The sequence below is a fragment of the Scleropages formosus genome, chromosome 18 (genome assembly GCF_900964775.1).
Source record: "Scleropages formosus chromosome 18, fSclFor1.1, whole genome shotgun sequence".
NCBI lineage: Eukaryota > Metazoa > Chordata > Actinopteri > Osteoglossiformes > Osteoglossidae > Scleropages > Scleropages formosus.
The window spans coordinates 282,905-301,771 of NC_041823.1; the positions used below are offsets into that span (position 1 = coordinate 282,905).

The 18,867-nt window shown below is 53.6% G+C and overlaps 2 protein-coding genes across 6 annotated transcripts in view; both read right to left on the reverse strand.

The window, feature by feature from the left end:
• Positions 1–1,844: 1,844 nt before the first annotated feature.
• Positions 1,845–7,184, reverse strand: fignl1 (fidgetin-like 1). 4 transcript variants are annotated; one of them, XM_018734567.2, is made up of 3 exons: positions 5,280–5,323; positions 2,810–4,219; positions 1,845–2,728 (listed from the first exon to the last, which is right to left on the reverse strand). In XM_018734567.2, exons 1-3 carry the CDS (start codon positions 5,286–5,288, stop codon positions 2,228–2,230), a joined length of 1,920 nt encoding a protein of 639 aa, XP_018590083.2. In that variant the 5' UTR covers positions 5,289–5,323; the 3' UTR covers positions 1,845–2,227. The 4 variants fall into 4 exon arrangements, with proteins under 4 accessions (XP_018590083.2, XP_018590082.2, XP_018590081.2 ...); XM_029245935.1 differs by having other exon boundaries at positions 2,091–2,728; positions 2,835–4,219; XM_018734566.2 differs by lacking the exon at positions 5,280–5,323 and adding an exon at positions 6,888–7,184 and having other exon boundaries at positions 1,845–4,219.
• Positions 7,185–7,648: 464 nt separating this feature from the next.
• Positions 7,649–18,867, reverse strand: part of itga9 (integrin, alpha 9) — a 43,658-nt gene continuing 32,439 nt past the window's right edge. For both annotated transcript variants that reach the window (XM_018734604.2, XM_018734605.2), the window contains 10 exons: positions 18,615–18,701; positions 18,407–18,486; positions 16,398–16,487; positions 14,887–14,995; positions 14,388–14,495; positions 13,060–13,185; positions 12,832–12,951; positions 12,646–12,741; positions 11,112–11,231; positions 7,649–9,693 (listed from right to left, as the gene is read on the reverse strand). In XM_018734604.2, the coding sequence (XP_018590120.1) occupies positions 9,595–9,693; positions 11,112–11,231; positions 12,646–12,741; positions 12,832–12,951; positions 13,060–13,185; positions 14,388–14,495; positions 14,887–14,995; positions 16,398–16,487; positions 18,407–18,486; positions 18,615–18,701 (1,035 nt within the window). In that variant the 3' untranslated portion in view covers positions 7,649–9,594. The remainder of the gene's footprint in view (positions 9,694–11,111; positions 11,232–12,645; positions 12,742–12,831; positions 12,952–13,059; positions 13,186–14,387; positions 14,496–14,886; positions 14,996–16,397; positions 16,488–18,406; positions 18,487–18,614; positions 18,702–18,867) is intronic.

Consider the following 18,867-nt stretch of genomic DNA (forward strand, 5'->3'; position numbering starts at 1 on the left):
GCAACTGTGTCACGAGACAAGGACGGGCCCTGCGTTGCCCAACTTCCCCAGCCGTGCTCAGGACTCCCGAAAGAGAACAATTGCACTCACTGGGGATTTGCTGCTCTGGATGCCCAGGTTCTCAAGAGCCAGTCCGAAAACCCAGCGACCCGAGGACACGCCACAGACACAGTCTGACACACCAGTAGTCGCCACAGTGACTCTTTGCAAAACAGCACCAACCTGGACAAGGGAGCAACTGGGAAAAAACCACGAAAGACCAAAAAGTTGGGTGTCTGCGATGATAAGGTGGCAGGGAAAAAGAAGAAAGCAGCAGACAACCTCGAGTGTCCCAAGGGCTCGCTGGAAATCTTACCCAATTTCCAATTCCGATGTGCTTTGCAACTCAGCAGCGGAAATGAGGCAACACTTAACTAACCAGGGATACAAGTCAAGAATCACAGGCCACTTAGAGAACTCTAAACCGCTACAAAACCATGCTGTTCAACCCAAGATGGGTTCGTAAGGGCTTTGAGGGGAACATTGGACATACAGCCATTTACAGTGAAACTCTTCCAGTACCGCGGTTTTACATATGAGGACACGACTAAGCCTTATCTAGGCCCGTCAGAAGACCGGCCTGATCTCGTAGGGCAAAGAAGACATGACAGATGACCCTTTGTTACCAGCTGTGCAACCGAAAAGAAGCCCCTACCTCGTTCCATATCCGTTACAACGCCATTGGCTGCGCATGATGAGTTGACGATGAGGAAGTGACACCACCTGTATGTAGCAGCAGAACCTTGTACATCTAGTCTGAAGTGTTCATGCTGGTGTTACCGCAGCACGTCCGCAACAAAAATATTGGCGACGTTGCTCATCCGTCAGGGAAGTAACATAAAACCCTTCCAAACAACGGCGAGTCCATCATTCCACAGTGAAAAAGACCACAAGACTTCAGGAACACCATCCTCTGGAGACACAAGGCCAATGTGGACGCACAGTAACCCACCTGACAAAACCTCTTTCCAGATGTCGAGCTGGGTTGGTGGTGGACTCTGGCTCTGCTGAGTGATTGCAACCAGTGCTGTTCTGTAGGCCTGGACATTCACAATCGAGTCTGCAATAACTTCCTCTATACCAGGGGTCTTCTAGATGAAAACGTGATACCATATACCCGACAGCTAAAGCTTGGCTGGAAGTGGCCCGTGAAACAGGACAACAATCCCAAACAGACCAGTAAATATAAAATCAAATGGTACACATACACTATGTCTAGAACCGCTTGCGAACCGGAGCCTAACCCGGCAACACAGGGTGCAAGGCTGAGGGGGGGTACATACCCTGGACGGGACGCCAGTGTACTGCAAGGCACCCCAAGCAGGACTCGAAACCCCAAACCCACCACACAGCAGGCCCCGGCCAAACCCGCTGTGTCACCCTCTCCCCCCACCTGAATGGTTATGGGAGGGGGGGAAAAAAAAAAAAAAAAAAAAAAAAAAAAACAACCTTGGATTTGGAATGTCTACATGAGCATCCAGACCCCAACCCCACTGATATGGCGCACTGTGCATAAACAGATGTCCTCACCCATGCGCTCCATGAGACTGGCAGCAGTCGTACAGAAACAAGGTTATTGCTGCAAAATCAACTGCATGACAGGGCATTTTGTCCACTTTGCGCCCACAAGGCTTTTGCATGTTGCCTTACTTTGAATAAGTAATGATGACAAAATCTGTTATAGGTTGATTACAGAGGCTGCTGTGATGTGGCAGTTCTATCCTCAGATGCAAAATCAGAAGAGAAAGAGCTGGAAAAATAACAGGACTCGTCCAAAATAAGACTTTTATTGAAAGACTAAAGGCACATACAAACATTTAGTAACATTTCCCACTTTTCAAACTGCTGCGTTTTTTTTAAAACGGAAAGATTTGTTTATATGATTCCTAAAGGTGAAACTGTGTAATGAAGCTAATGCAGCAGGATTTTCTGGAAATATCTGACAGGACAGCTGAGACAGTTTTGGTGAGGAAACGGCTTTTAGTTTGTGTGTCTTTTCTAACTTCCGGAGCAACAACAATTTACAAACTAAAAAAAAAACAGAGGTGTCTATGAAATCAAAAGGAAGACAAAGACAAAACGTGTCACTAACACTGTCCCTACGGCCAACAGCCCACAGAAAACGTCAGCCAGAGAGAATGTCTCCGTCTTGTGAGAGAGCAGAACATCACGGGTCAGTGGACCCCAGTCAACGGCCGCAGCCAAAGGTCTTGTTCCACTCCTCATAAAGCTCCAGGTCCTTCGGGGAAACACTGGGTCGCACCGTCTTCAAGGCCTCCTGGAAGTCTGCGTAGAGGATGGGCCGGACCTGATCTGGCAAGATGGTAGCGATGTCGGATACTCGGATGCTCCGGATGGGGCCTAGCGCTGCCTCGCGACACAGCTGGGTCATGTCTGCCCCAGAAAAACCCTGGGAGCCAACCACAATCTTCTCAAGCTCCTCTGGCTCCACCTGACACTTTTCGTGGGCCATCAGGTTGACTACGATCTGCCGACGGGCCGCAGCCTCGGGGAGGGGAACGTAGAGGCGCTTAGCCAGCCTCCGGCGGGCTGCCTCGTCGATCTCGTGTGGTCGGTTCGTCGCCCCCACCACCAGGATCCGGTCGTCGGCCGAGGTGGCTGCGCCGTCCAGCTGCACCAGGAACTCGGTCTTGATTCGTCGCGAAGAGTCGTGCTCACCGTCTGTCCTCTGCGAGAGGAGAGAATCAATTTCATCAATGAAGATAACAGCAGGCTGCTGACAGTGTGCAATGGCAAAAAGTGCCCGCACCATCTTCTCACCCTCACCAACCCACTTGGAGGTCAAGGATGAGGCACTGATGCTAAAGAACGTAGCTCCCGACTGGCAGGCGATGCACTTTCCGATCAGAGTCTTTCCGGTCCCAGGGGGACCAAAGAGCAGTATACCCTTTGGGGGACCGCGGAGCCCAGTGAAGATGTCAGGTCGAAGCATGGGCCACACTACGATCTCTTGAATGGTAGCCTTGGCAAACTCAAGTCCTGCAATGTCCTCCCACGACACTGGGGGACCATGGTCCATGATCTCACTCATTATCAGCTCGATGATTTTGGGTTCGAAGTTCTTCAACCGGTCGTCAATGGGCTGAAGTTGATCCTGGTTTGCCCCAACTCCTCCAACACCATCGCATCCTTCCTGCCTGGGAAGGGGCGACACAAACTTGGAAAAAGCACCCCGGGGCCTGTTGGCTCCCAAGGACTTCTTGATCCCTGCAGATGGAGCAGTGAGCTGTGCTCGCTGGGGCTGGTGACCATGCTTCTTCTGTTGCTCAACAACCAGCTGCTCCCTGGCTGATCTGAAGGCAGCACTGTGTCCTTCCACCTCTCTCTTTCCAGCAACATTATAGCTACTTCGGGCTTCTGCTCCCTGGGTGGGCAGCAAGCCTCTGTTCTTCTCCTCAACTGATCCATAGAAGACCTTCCGCTTATAGGGGTTTGAGGAAGGGCAGAATACCGGCTGGTGGCTGGGGAAGACACTCTCCTGTAGCACAGAGTGCACCTGGGTGGGACATTTCATGTTGGCCACAGACCCAGTCGCAAACAGGGGAGTCACTCCAGGTTGAGGCCTGCTAGTGGACACCGGAGGAAGACAGAGAGACAAGAGGCAGCCCCCCTTTGCTGCCTCCTCTCTCCGCGGGTCATTTGGAGTGCCACTGCCCTCGGGTTCGGGAAACACACTCGCCATGCCGGTCCCTTGCACAGGCCTGCTGCCCACATCGCTGGCCCCATGGTCAGCCTTCCCAACCACAACATCTGCATCCACAGGAGTCACCGAAGGACAGCTGGATGCACTTCTACTGCACAACATGCTGCGCACGCAGGGCATTGCTAGGACGCCCTCCAGCGTCAAGGCTGACCTCCAACTGACGCTCTCGTTCCTGTGTCCGCGGGCCAGATGCAGCACGCTCTCGGCGTAGTTGTTAAGCCCGCCCTGCGGGTCATCCAAGTCCAGCACAGCAGCATAGAGCTCCATGCGGCCCCTGAGCAGGTAGCCGGTTGCCGCCCCTGACAGCAGCGAGCTCGACCATGCATACTGGATGTCCAGGATGTGCCCTCGGATGGCATCCGCCTTCTGTTCAGGTGCGCAGGTGCCAGATGAAATGTCAAAGGACCTCCTCTGCCACTTGCTCAGGTGTGCCGCGCTCATGCCTGCCTTTGGCTTCTGCGAGGAATGGTGAGAGAGTGCATTAAACATGCATGGCCACATCACAGGGCTCCAGCTGTACATGTTCAAAGACCAGGAAAGGCAAGTTCAGCATTTCGAGAGCTTTGTGCAAAAGACATTTTGCAAGTGTGCTAGGAGCTGTCGGATTACAACGTCAACGGCTCAGACAGGGATTAAGTCCAGTGTTACTTTTTTTATCATCATCATCATCCCTGAGAATTAAAATCTTCAAAAAATATGTAATTGGTAGGAAAAGGCACAAAATAGGGTTAGGGATTAAAGTTAAGGGTTAGCCTTAGGGGCTTGAGCCCAGGCTCCCAAAAAACAGACGCTGTACAAACTGAGACCAACAGCATCTGCTGACAACGTCCAGCTTTGGACTCAGGGGGACAGCAAGGACGGGGTGCAGCGGGTTTGACCGGGTCCTGCTCTCCGGTGGGTCTGAGGTTCGAGTCCCGCTTGGGGTGCCTTGCTTGCGACGGACCGGCATCCCGTGCTGGGTGGGTGCGACCCCTCCACTCCGCTCCGCTCCAGTCTAATGCCTGGCCTGTGTTGCCGGGTTAGGCTCCGGCTCCCCGCGACCGCAAACGGGACAAGCGGTTTACAGACAATGTGTGTGTGGGACAGAGAGGAGGAGGCCGAAGAACGAATCGAATGTGGACTTTGACGAGTTTATCCTCCTTCTGTGGCGTGTTTGTGCTGCGCTGATGAAACAGCTTTTCTGCACAACTGCGTGTCCCGCTAATCCGAGGGCCTCCTTTTCTCCTTCTCCCCCTGAACATTATGTTCATTAGTATAATTAACAGTACTAGTGTTATTATTATTTGTCCCACTAGTAGTAGTAGTAGTAGTAGTAGTAGTAGTAAAACTGAACTCGCACGGCTGAGCGAGTCAGGCTACATCCGCTCTCACCACAGACACTAATCTTTCATCCGTTATTTGGCAGAGGAGAGAAAGGCTGTACTTGAAACGCTCACTAGTCCTACTGAGTAACTTTACACGAACACATATAGGCCATTAGGAGCGCAACTTCATTTTTAATATCGTTCATACTCACCGAGTCCATCCACAGAACGCGCTGCGCTACATTCCGCTGTTCTCTCACACATAAACCCCGCCCTCTCCCCCTTTCGCGCCATATTTTCAAAGGGAGCGGGCGGGGCCTACGCACCTTATTGGGTGATGTGGCGTCACGTGCCCGACAGAAGCACCGGAGAGCGACGTGATTGGCCGAAGTGTTATCACGTGCTGTAATAGCGTAAGGTACGGCGATATTCGTTTTGTTGGAGGCGGCGGACCTTCTCATCTGATTGGCCGAAGCGTCGTGACGCCACAAACACTGAGCGGGCCGGCGCGCGGATACACGTAAATTCAGCAGAACCGGTCAGCAGAACTTCGTACGCAGACGAAAGAAGGGCAGTAAAATACACCGGACAACATGAAGGCAAGAGTTCGAGATATGGCGCTGTTTATTATCACTGTTGGTTTGTTTTTGATACGTTTTTCAGTCACAGCATAGTCTCCTGCACACGACGAGAGCTCATTGACATTGATTCATTGTACCAGTGAGTAGTACACGCGTGAAGCGCTAAACAGATTCAATATTGGCCAGTAAAGCGGTACAGAAACACAGTATATTTCGTTTTTTGGGGATAAATCATGTACAAGCCTGCCAGACAGAGTCAGCCGGCCACCCATCTTTCGGCGCCACAGCGCCTCCTGCCGCGAATGAATCGGAGGGTAAAACCCTGACCACCTGGTATATTAATTTCTGTGTGTCGCGTGGAGATGTGTCACGCGCGTCTCTTTGAAGTACGGGTTTCAGTCGGTTCCGTGACCGCAGCGTCTTACAGTATTGTGGCGGGCAGCGCCGTGAGTTTGGATGGGGCGAAGAGGGACGCGGAGGCAGCGTTCATAACGAACGATTTATTTCAACACCAACACAAGGGAAATAATGCTCTCGGTCCGAGGACCCCTTTCCTTCCAGCACCTGCGCTTACAGACAGCCTTAGCGCCCCTAGACTCTCCCAACACAGTGGCAGACACAGTCAACCCACCATTTCCCCCCGAAGTGGCCCCAGCGGTTACAGAGATTATTTACAGATTTCCCATAATGCAACTATTTACATTAAATCAGTAATGCGGGTCGTTACAGTATCTATTTGTCTCTCTGTATTCTGTGTCTGTTTGTATATCTCTGTCTGTCTATCTATCTATCTATCTATCTTGGCCATGGGCTTTAGACTAATGTTGTAAGGCAAAGCTCGGAGGTTCTCGGTTCTGGCTCCGTTGTGGTGGAACGACCTTCCCTGCCTGTCACTCTGCTGAACTGCTGAAACGCTGTCTGTTTTCAAGAAGGGTCTGAAAACCCGCCTTTTCCAGATCCGCTTTGCCCAAGATCTCTTCAGATCGTCTATGGTGTAACCGTTCACGCATCGTAACTCCATAAGCATCCCCAGATACAACCTTTATTCAGCCACTGCTCTGGCATTGTACTTGCTCATTTGTGTATCTTATAATATTTAATAAAAAAAAAGAAAAAAAATGGTGGGAGGGTATCGGGATTTGTCTGTCCTGTGTTTTATGCACCTACTCGAACGATGAACCTCGGTGCAGCAAGTGGTAGGTAACAGACTAGGTTTACTTGAGTACTAGGTTTACTTACATCAGGAAGATGTCATCGACATATCTCCACCAGCAGGTGGGTTTTTGCACGGCTGATTGGAGCGCACGTTCCTCAAAGTCCTCCATGAAGAGGTTGGCAACGACGGGTGACAGAGGGTGATGCCCATTGGTGATGAAACCCACCCACCCTCGTCAAACGCTCCGTTTCACGTTTAACCTCCACAAGATGTGGTCGCACCCTGACGATGCTTCCAGCAAGAGAAGCGAAACGTCAGAACCAATGTCCCATAAGCGGTTTAATCCGGAAGAACAAAACCTCCAGTCAGTTACTGTAGTAATTCAGTGTAAAGTCAACTGTTTCTTTGAATGATGTGTCTGATCCTTTGTTCAGCACTCAGAAGAGCTCTAGAAAAAGAAAATCAAAGTGAAGTGAACTGTCCAGATTAGTGTGTTATTAATGTCCGAATCCGTCACATTGTTCTGTGCGGCAGAAAAACAAAACACCTGTGATAATAAATATGTGAAAATATTGCACTACACTACCTCTGTTGAGGAAGCTGGGAGTTTTGTGGTCTGAGCTGCTGCCTTTGGACCCCAAGGTCATCGGTTCAAATCGCACTTCTACCTGCGATACCCTTGAGCAAGGCACTTACCCTGTTTGTCTGGTAAAATTACCAAACTGCATAGGTAAATGATTGAATGAATAGCTGTGCACATTTAGACCACGAGAGGGCCACACACACACACACACACACACACACACTGAATTAGCACTCGAGGATTTAGATAAGCAACACAACACATAGTGAATCCTTTATTTTACCTTTGCAGTATCATAGCGATAAATAGACAGCTTTTACATGAGCTTGTGCACAAGAGCCAGAGAGAACAGCGTACTCTTACACCCAAACACTGAGCCACAGTAGTTTTCCATTGAAAAGAAGAGCAAAGGAGTGACGGCGGTGACAGCGCTTTGTTTTAAAGACACCTGGGTTCAGTCCTCGCATCCTGGAAGGGTCACGACGCTCCTCCCTGGTGGATGACGGGATGCAGGACAGTGACGTTCAGCTGTTCTTCATGGCATCGGTACGAATTCCTGACACCGCAGCGATCAGCCAACGGCCTAGAGGAGCACAGGGTGAGGCGGCCCCTCTGGGCCCCGGTGACGACCACAGCGAAGTCACCGGGCCCTGCGACGCCGAGTGTTTCGGAGCGCGGTCACGGTGCCGACCTCCAGGGGGAGCTCTCTCGCATTCCAGCCTGTTGACTTAAGCGGAGCGTTTCCCATGAGCGCTTCCCATGAGCGCCGGCACTCAGACGGTGATGGAGCGCGCTGTATTTTTAGCTCATGACACCCAGCTCCCTGTGAACCATGAGGAGGGGCGCCGGGGGTGTGAGCGGTGCTAATGGACCGCCTGGCACGCGGTCATACCGTGGCGGGGCCTCACTGTGGCACAAGCGGTCACTGTTTGGGGGGGTGGTTGGGTGGGCTCTCCCCAACACAGCAACCGCAAATTCCCACCTTCTTTCCAACTCCTCACAGAGAGTAAACAATCCCAGGTGTCAGTGCAATCTGGAGCCGGTCAGACACCCGCCCACCTGTGACGGCAGCGTCCCGAGGCACGGTGCCGACAGGCTCTCTACCGCCCCCTGCAGAGGTCAGTAGCAACGGCCACGAGCCCGCAGACCAGTTCTCACAAATCCCATCACGCCGTTACTCTTCCTACAGTGTCCGCACCTTGGAGAGAGTCCTGCAATGTACGTCCACCAGAGATATTAACTTTGTGACGTTTCCATTAGCAGAGGGCTCTACAGGCAGACGTGTGTCCACCGAGGAGCGTAACGGAGGAAGAGACGGTCATTCCGGCTCCCCCAGGGCAGGGCGTGATGGGAAGTCTAAGTGCATCCAAACTGCATCCTTTAACCATACCTTTTAGCCACACTCTTAACTGTAGCATTTAGCCACACCCATATCGGCTCCATTTAGCCACACCCCTAACCATTTCCCTGTAGCCACACACCCCTAATCACGCCCTTTGGCCTGGTCTTCCTCCTTTAGCTGAGCTCCGCAGCGTCCAGTGTGGGGCAGGAAGGGCTGCGTGAGCTCCAACGCCGTAGACCCAGCGCGCACCTGGTTCGAAGAAGCTTCGGACCAAGCCGGCCACGTGAGGATCTCGAAGCTTCGCTGAAGCGCCCTCTGTCTGCCTTGGAGGAAACATGCCAGAGAGGCATCTGGTCTGAAAAGCCGGACTGCGAGATGGCGGTGCCGCTACTTCGCGGGGTTTCCTTCCACTGCGTGACTTTAACCGCAGGTCTCTAAAGCAAAGTGTCACTCATTCGTCGATTGGTCATCAGTGCTTTGTACGAAAGACGGGAGGCGTGTCGCGGCGTTCCCGCATGTGCTGGCGGACGCCACCCGAAGCCACGTTCGATACTAAAGGCACAGGTGTGTACAAAAATAGATCTCGGTAGCGAAACATTGACGGCCCTGAGAGGTTCCTTCTCTAGTCCACTGTTATTTTCGGGGGTGCGCTCCCCCCTACGGATCACGTGTCCGTCTCACGAATGGGTCCCAGCTGTCAGCTTCTCGTGTTCTTCACCTGACCCTCCCCCCACCCTTAGCGCCCCCCAAAAGCATGTGGAGTCTGCAGAAGGCTTTCTTTTTCCACATATGGAAGGCGGAAAGGCCCGGAACCCGCCGGGGGGGGGGCCCTCTGGTGGGGAGGCTGTGCTGAGGCCGCTGGTGCTCACTGGCTCCTCTGGACCCAGTCCCAGCTCTCATCGCTGTCCTTCCGGCTCTTCTCCGCCTCGATGATCTCCTTGTAGCGCCGCCGGAAGAAGCCCATCTGCGGAGAGACACGGGAGGGTCACTCATTCGCTGCGGTGTCTGGAGACGCAGGCGCCACCTTCGGGCTGAAGGTTCGAGGCCCCCGTGCTCTCGCTGTGAAGCCAAGAACGCAAGAGGTCACCGTCAATGCGCCGCCGGAGTTGCCGTTGAAGCCCCGAGCGGGTGAGGTTCACTGGGGGGGGTGCGCTCTGCTCTGTTCTGCCCTGTTCTGCCCTGTTCTGCCCTGCTCCGCTCCAGCAGCCCCAACCGCCCCCCCACGCCCCCAGTGGACCCACACATGCAGCACTAGCATTTCCTGAACAGAGCTCTGCTAAACACGCGTTGCCTTGGCAATATTCAAGGCGCCCACTCCCAGAATTCTTTGTGCTATGGGTGATTTGTCTGGGTGGCATCTAGGACTCCACGGACCAACATTGTGGGGGTTCGCGTGTGGTTTCCCGTGAGGACAAGATAAAGAAGGTTTTTGGCCTGAAATGCCCTGTAAAGTGGGATCCTCCCTGAGGGCTATGGAGGCCAAATTTACAGAAGACAGAGGGCACAGGAAACGTGAAAAAGAATGTTGCATCGGGGCTCTTTGTTTACGTACAACGTCCTCGTGTGCTTATTTGTTCCTTCATTTATTCGCTTCTGTGGGGGAGCCTCACACCGCGTCAGCCTGCGACCGCACTTTGTTTACATTACCTGAATACGGGTACTTCTTCCTGGGGGTTGTCAACTCAGCCAGACACTCCCCCAGCCAGACTGCCGTGCTCCTCCACCTCTTGCCCGCTTAGTGGTCCCACACACGACGACAAAGATTCTCAGTTCTGGCTCCGATGTGGTGGAATGAGCTCCCTGTGTTCCTCAGAACTGCTGAATCCCTCTCAACATTCAAGAAGGGTCTCAGAACACATCTCTTTCAGACCCACTTCTCTCCTCATCTCTTATCCGCTACATGAAGTCCATAAACCTGGGGACAGCTGGTAGCGTAGGGGTAAGAGCTGCTGCTTTTGGACCTAAAGGTCACAGGCTTGAATCTCATGTTGGGCTGTAGTACCCTTGAGCAAGGTACTTACAAATTACCCAGCTGTATAAATGGGTAAATCAGTGTAAATAGATTACCCACCATCATTGTAAGTTGCTTTGGAGGAAAGCGTCGGCTAAATGAATAAGTGTCCATGTCAAGCTACACCACACCACCTGTTTGCGGCTACTCCTGAGATACACGCTCGCTACCCAACGCTGTCGGGCCAGCCGATGTGCGTCTGGATCTGCGTCTCTGTCTGTTAGCAAATTGCACATTTCTTCTCCAAGGTGTACGTTTGCTGAACAATTACAGGAATGATGCTGTTTCGGGGGTCAGTCCATGTGGACCCTCACCAGCAGGTCAAAGACCATACCTTCAGCCCCGGTCACTCAGGTAGCAGGTCACCTTACCTTCCAGAGCAGCACTGCCAGCAGCAGGAAGATGAGGATGCCCACCAGAAGGCTGATGGCTATGATCCAGCCCACCACGTACCCCCGAGGCTCCTGGTTGTGAAGAGCTTCAAACACCACCTGCAACAGCACAACATGGCTTTAAGTGGTGTCTTGACATTTAAGAGCTAGGCCTCCACCATCATCAAGACTGTAGATCTGGATTCAGACAAGAAGACTACAGATGTGGATTCAAGCATCTTTAACGTTTTTTTTTTTTTTTTGTAAACTTTTACTGGAGTAATGTTTTTAAAGTTACAGTACTTTTGCAGCTTTAGCTACTCATCACACGTGTGTGATACACAACAGCATCACTGCTGGCAGAGGGACAACCTGTCAGGGACCCAGTGGCTTCTTCTGTCTCCAGAACAAAGTGATCACCAAGTGTCGAAGGTCTAAAAGTGCAAAGGGCTGAGAGGGCGGAGCTTCATGCCTGGTCCCATTATTGACTGGAGAAGTCGCACGTAAGCACGTCACGCAACGGAATCATTCATTTGCAGAACCTCGGGAATGAGGCGAAGGGCGACGAGTCCACGAGCACGAATGTTACTTCGCAGCGAGAGCGTGCAGTACCGCTAACCCGTGACAAACGGTTCATGCGTTGCGTGGTTTTCAGCGCTATTTGCCTGAAGGCCCTGTGCTCAGGGGGTAAATCCTGCAGGAATTTCTCCCGCAACGGGCCCCTTGAAGAGCCTGTTCAAGGAGGATATATAACGCGAGGCAGAGCGGCTGGCGGGTCTCTGACAGCGAGGAATTTAACCTCGGTGAACCGTAAAGTGGCACGAGAACACAACTCACGGTCCAGATTCCTGTTGGCCGTGCAACATAAACGAACCGTGAAACACAGCAGAAGATGACTGCGGAGGAGCACAGACACATCCCTCTGTTTCCCACAGTAAAGCCCTCCTTCTGCTCACAGAGAACTGTGAACGTAGCGCGGCAAGCACAGTTTGACCGCATGGTCACCGCGCGATTAGAAGTCATTCGTATGCAGCACCCTGGAATGTGACGGTTATGAAAGCGGAGGAGGAGAGTGGAGAATCCACGGTGCGGTTCATCTGGCTGTGCTCGCTCGAGGCAGATGCTTCGGGTACCAGGAGCACGGTCAACGGTCGGGCAATGCGCAGAGGTTGTGGTCATTCTCAGTGATATGATGGCAAAGGGGCGGTACTGGTACTGGTCCCTCGCAGTTCCTTGGCTGCAGTTTCAAAAGCGACACGGTTTGCGGGGAGTTTGCACAACCTCATCATGATAGGATTTATGGAACTAGTATTGCGTTTCTCTTCATGTTTCAGGCGTTTTTCTGACTCTGTGGACCATTTGCGCGACTCTTTCAGGTCCATCTGTTTGTATCTGTTGACCGCTTGGGGAAGAGGGCAGTGGTTCAGTGGTGGGGAATGGTCAATGATACCAAGCACCCAGGAGAACTAGCCCCGGCCCTGTCCTAAAGAGCATCTTGATCGCGGGTCAGCCGAGGTCAGCCGAGGTCACTCACGGAGACGTCTTCCGGCAGGCCGCTGGGCACCTCCACGGCCACAGGGTCCACCCGCACGCCAGCCCGGGACACGAGCTGGATTACGGATGAGCTGTCCTGCAGAACAGAGAGAGACCCACACAGTGACGGCTACACACACACACACACACACACGCACGCACACCAGGCGATTCTAGGCACACTGACCCTCTTCAGGAGCTCCGTGTTCAGGAGGATGCGCATGTCCACGCTTGCAGACTCCTCCTTAGACAGCGACCCAATTGCACACGTGATCATGAGACAGGACCTCCCAGGGCGGTCGCAGTCCTGCCACACGGAGTCACGGTCAAGGTCGAAGACAGCTACCACCACAGCGTACGTGGGCCGGACCGGACCGGACCGGACCGAGAGAGCCACAGCCGGGCCCCCGCTTACCAGGACGCGGCGGCCCGACTTGGTGAAGAAAGCGAAGATGGTGTGGAAGATGCTCTCGCGGTCCTGTGGCACCGTGCAGGGCATCGGGTTGTTGTGGGAGGTGCAGTTTCCCCGGTCTCCTGCCACCTGGGGGAGGGGAAAGCTTGTTTCAGGCCTGAGGGACCGAGGCCGCTGCGCGGAAGACCGTGTTTCACTGAGCCACACAAGGAATTCCTTGACCGTTCCACAGCCTGTGTAGGCGGTCCGGTTTGGTCCGCTGGTAAAACAAGTGACTATTGTTTGCTATGAGGAGTACTGGTAATTTTACCCCGATGTAACAACCGCACCTGATGGGGTGGTTCCACAGAACCTCTGCTAGTTGTGGTATCAGTGGACTTTACCCCCGAATGCTTGCGCTGCGGCATCACAAACTGCACACCGACCCGTCGCCCCCGTTCACGATGCGGTTCGTGATGTGCTCAGGGACACCGGTGGTTCAGGTACTTCGTACATCTCGGTGCTTCTGGAAGCTTCTCCAAGCAGGAAGCAGGGCTACTGAACACACCTGCCTCCGGCGGCCAAGTCCCAGTGAGCGTCACACTCCTCGTGTTTTCGTACCTTAGTGTTCGTTCAACTTCTGAGAAGTTCGCAATTTATGGAAAGTTATGGAAATGTGCGTAAGAATGTTTTCGGAAACATTTTGGTTTTTTGTATTAGGAACCCGTCTGGAACCACTTTTGGAAAAGACATCTTTCCCTTCTTAGGCTGTGCGTGGTGCCAAGCCAAGGGCTGGGAGAGCAGTGTAACATGAACACTGGCCGGTGTAACACTAACGCTTGTGCTGAATGTACTGGACTGTGCTTCGCCACGGTACCATTTCTTTACCACGTTCAGCCAAACCACACACACACACACTGTCTGAAACCGCTTGTCCCAAGCGGGTTCGTGGCAAACCGGAGCCTAACCCGGCAACACATGGCTGGAGGGGACACGCCCAGGATGGGATGCCAGTCCGTCGCAAAGCACCCAGAGCGGGACTCGAACCCCTTACCCACCAGAGAGGGGGACCCGGCAAAGCCCGCTGCGCCACCCTGCCCCCGTGCCCCCGCCGGCCGAACCACATTTCAGTTATTATACCGGTGCTGACCTTTTGCGATAACATAAAATGAGAATATGACCATGAGAGGAAAATAAAACCTGATTAAAATTTTAAAAAAAGCCCAACATCTGGGGCTGAATCGGACACAAGTGGTAGAAAAGCTTTGGAGAAAAGCATCTGCTAAGTGAATAAATGTGTAGAGTGGTTCTCCTCCCTCCAGGTGGCGCCGTAGAGCACACTGCTCACCCACCTGGCTCTCCAGCACGTGCAGCATGTCGGCGCCGCTGCCCACCAGGCGGTTGGGGATGCGCACGTCCACGGTGGCCGCGGGCAGCCTGCTGGGGCCGTTGTTGATCACCTGGCCGGGGGGCGAAACAAACGTCAGGCACGTGGGGCGACGGAGAGACACCGGCACGCGCCGCAAGTCAGCTATTGTAGGAGGGCGGCGCCAGTGCGGCTGCGAGACGCTGCGCCATCTGACGGTGAGCAGTTACGCTTGCTCTTCGACTGAGGAGCAGAAGGCGCCGGACGTGTTGCTCCGGTAAAACACGGAACAACATGGACCACGGCAGGGGCGCCGGTGTGCGCGAAGGGGAGACGCCAGAGGAAGTCAAACAGAGTGAGAAGCGGGACGGGGCCCGAGGAGACACAAAGGGACGTCCCACTGGTGGCAAAGCAGGTCAAACAGACACGTCGTCAGTCTCTCGTCCGGATGGTTGCGGTTCGAGGGCTGCGACCTTGAGTCTCACCTGGAAGGTCAAGTTCAGAGGCTGGAAGCTGCACTCCATATCGTCCAGCTGCACGAAGCGGGCGGGGTCCATGGAGTTACCGTAGATGAAGGAGGCGGGCGTCACCGTGCTGCAGGGACACGGACAGTGAGACCGACCGCGGGTCCAACGGGGGTGGGGGTGGGGGAAGCACAGTGATAGGGAACTGTCCTTCAGAGGGACATCAAGCTGCCTGCATGAGACTTTCCCTTTGAAAGACACAAACCTCTTTGAAAGCAGAGAGGCTCTCGGAAGCGTCAGGACACAGAGTGTCCACTCCGAACGAGTTTAACAGGACACAAGACACACACACACGCACACACAGAGTCAGAATTGCTATGCCTCCAGGTCAGTGGTGAAGGACAGCAGGGACACCACTGTCCACACACAGTTACTCTCCTGCACTGATCCCACACGTTTGGAGCAACCGATGACCTGATGACCAAACCCTCGGACTGAGGACGACCCAGATCTGTCTCCGGCATCTCCGGTCCCGTGAGGGTCATGAATCCACCTTGGACCCCGGAGCCTCGGAGATGGAGAATGTTGAGAACAAACTGAAAGTAATGGGAGCTTGAAGCGCTGCCTGGGGACATGACCACATTCTGGAGAGAAGAGTTTAATCAGCAAAGAGGGGTCAAAGGTCACTGGCACTCATCACTAATAGGATCACTCGGAGGTTCCTGAGGAAAAGATGCTGAACAAGCTGAAAGGAGGACAATTGGACGCAGGAGTGCATGCTGAGCATCTCCTGTGACTGCTGCCTCACACTGGACCGGGACCAGGACCTGGTTGTAATCAGCCTCCTGAGCTGCTCCTCACATTTTGGGAATAATGTGAACGTGCATTTTGAGTGCATTTATTCATATATTGATTCTCCACATTACAGTTTTGCACTTTGAGCCCTGAAGGTTGGGGCAGCAGTCCAGCGGGGCGGACTGGACTCAGAGACGGCGGGAGTCCGCTGGGTCGTGAGCAGCCACGGCACAGGGCTACACTACCGCTCCCCTCTGAGATCTGGGCGAGTCGTGCGGGCAGATGATGACGAGTCGCCTGCGATCGAGCGACCGAGACTCGCCATGGAGATGATGAAAGGTGAGTGAGGAGGCAGTCGACAGAACGTGCACGACGGAGGATTGAAGATGGCAGAGGAAAGAGGACCTCACTGAGAGCACTCCCAGGTTTCACGCTTCTGCCAACTGCACTTCACTTACAGAGGCTTCTAGCTTCCTGTCACCAGCCCTGCTGGCAGCAAGTCTAGGGCTGGCAGCTTCACTGTCAGGGTTCAGGGGTCAGAGGTCATGGGAAAGGCTTTGAGCTCTCCTTCCTCTTATCCTGGTCTGTTCTTCACCTCTTTAGTTCTCTCTGCCAAAGTGCTTTCGTAGCTTCAGCCACCCCATTATTCCCGGAGCCGCGTGTCCATGGCAACGCTACGGACCCGCTCGGGGGATGGGGGCTAATACAAGACAAGGTGGCCCTGCGGCAGTACTCACCCAGTGATGGTGGTGTCTACCTCGTGGACCAGAGGGATGGACAACTCCAAGGTGTTGTCCGCCAGCTTGCTGTCGTGCTCCGGATTGGCGCTGAACGACAGGGAACAGCATCACGTTAGAGGGGCATGTCGTACGGCGGGTCTCGCGCACACGGCCCGGGTGGGGTTACCTCCCCGGGAGCCAAACACACCTATGGCAGGAGCTGCTCATCTTGCACGGGGGCCTTGGGTCCCAAGAGCCGCTCTTTTACCATCCTCTCCGCGCAAAGAGTGCGGCACCGCGGCACAGCGGGGCAGCGCTGGTGCCACGCAGCTCCCGGCCTGTGGGTTGAGCCCTGGGTTCAAATGCGGCCCAGTCCATGTGTCGTTTGCAGGTTCTCCCCCCGTGTGAGCGATCGCCACGCGGGCACTTTGACCCAAGAGTGCATTCCCAGCCCAGCGTTGCGCACAGACACTAAGTGTGCTGGAAGGACATGCTTAGTTATTCCTCAGCATTCTGCTACAGAACCTTGGTACGCTTTGTTTATATGCCATTTATATTATTCATTCGGCAAATACGGCACAGGTTCAGCAGCTCCTCTGGCTTTTGGTTCACGCACGAGTGTCTCGCAAACAGCGACTGTGTGCCGTACTCAGTGGGCACTTCACTTTGTGACATGACCTTTCACACCACCTGAATACGGACTCATTTCTTAGGGATGTTGCTTCAGTTGAGCTGTGCGAATATGTGGATACGGAATGAGGTAAAATTCCACAAGTGAGAAGCGTTACATTTGCGAACACATATATATATATATATACCGTAATTTCATGTATTCATTTATCAGACACTTTTCTCCAAAGCAACAAACATCTCATAGAAAATACAAAGTGTTCATTAGAGTAGCAGGAAGAGACACTTGGATGCAGACGTGTGATTCTGAAGTGCGGTTAGTTTGTTACTTTCCACCATATGAACCATCGTTCATCACACGAGTAGCTGCATAAAACTTTATCAGAATATCAGTGATTCCTGATCACCTTCCTAGAATAATTTAATTTTTTTTTGAGATGCATATGAACATTTACGTACATTACAGGAGCAGCTGCGTAAAGGTTTATCCGGGCATCGTCTTAAACTCATGGTGCATGAACATTTCCACCTTACGTGAGCTTAAGTGAGTGTGGAGGAGGTGAATACGTTTGCGTACAGAAGGAGCGAGAAACTTATCGACACGCAAACGGACTGCAGGTTCTCCCACAGACAGAGACCTCTGTTGCTGGGTCATGTGAGCCCATGCCCATGTGGTGTTAGGAAATGACGCTCAATGGGGCATCCCTTGAGATGGGGGGGTGTCAATGGACCCTCTGTATGAAGCGCTCCGCTCGGAGGTGGGGGCCTGCGGGTGTTTCCACTCCCTGCTTCACATGCGTTGCGCACAAAAGAACTGTTTTATGTATTAGACATGTCAGCATCACACAGAGCTGAAGCTGGAGGTCTGTTTGTGACACGACTCGTTTCTAAATCCAACGTTTTGGCTCAATGAGGACGGCCGCCGCGTTGCTTCCGGGCTCCTGCGCACCTGGGCCGTTTGGTCATAGGTTTGACTCCAGCTCAGTATGTGCGCAGCTTGCATGTTCTTCACGTTTGCCCGGGTTTCCTCCCGCAGTCTGGAAACGTGAGCTTCGGGTGAACTGGTGACTCTACGCACAGCTGACCCGCGCTTCCCGGATAGGCGCCGCAGCACTGCGACCCTGACTTGGACGAGTAGTTCCCAGCAGTCGGTGGGGATGGAAACAAAAAGAACTCAGTGACCTGTGACACAAACGTGTTTCTGCTCCTGATGTGCGTCCTCCGGGACTGTGGCAAATCCACGGGAGACGCTCCGTGACGCTCCTCCGGCAACACCATCAGAAGCGTGTTCAGGAGCAGAGGCTTACTACCCGCCGGAGCAGGAGTAGAGCGCCGAGCTGTATTGGCGCACATCCCTGACACGCGCCACACGGCGCTGGGCTCGAGCTCACACTCACCTCTGCGCCGAGACACGGAACCGCAGAGTGTCGTTTTCTCCAGAGAGACGGCTGGTGTCAAAGATGACGGCCAGGTGGTACTGAGGACACGGGGGACACAGGGGCACACTGGAGTCAAAGCGCGTCGTCATCAGCGCAGAAAAGTGCCAACACAGACGGGGCGCATCGGCAGAGCTCGCCGCTCACGGCACATACACCTGGGTCTTACCGTGGTCTGCGCTCGCATGAACGGGAATCCCACGCTGCACCTGAGGAAATCAGGCTCTGCGAGCTCACAGGAAATGCCCTTCTCCTCCTGCAGAAGACAAGGGGGGACAGCAGGAGGTTGAGGGGGCGAAGGGACACGCGCACACACGCGCACACGCACGCATGCACGCACACACACACACACCACTCTCAGCAGCAGAGAAATTGGCGCCGCCAGGCAGCTCTTTTGGCAGCTTGTCCAAGTGCTGTGCTGA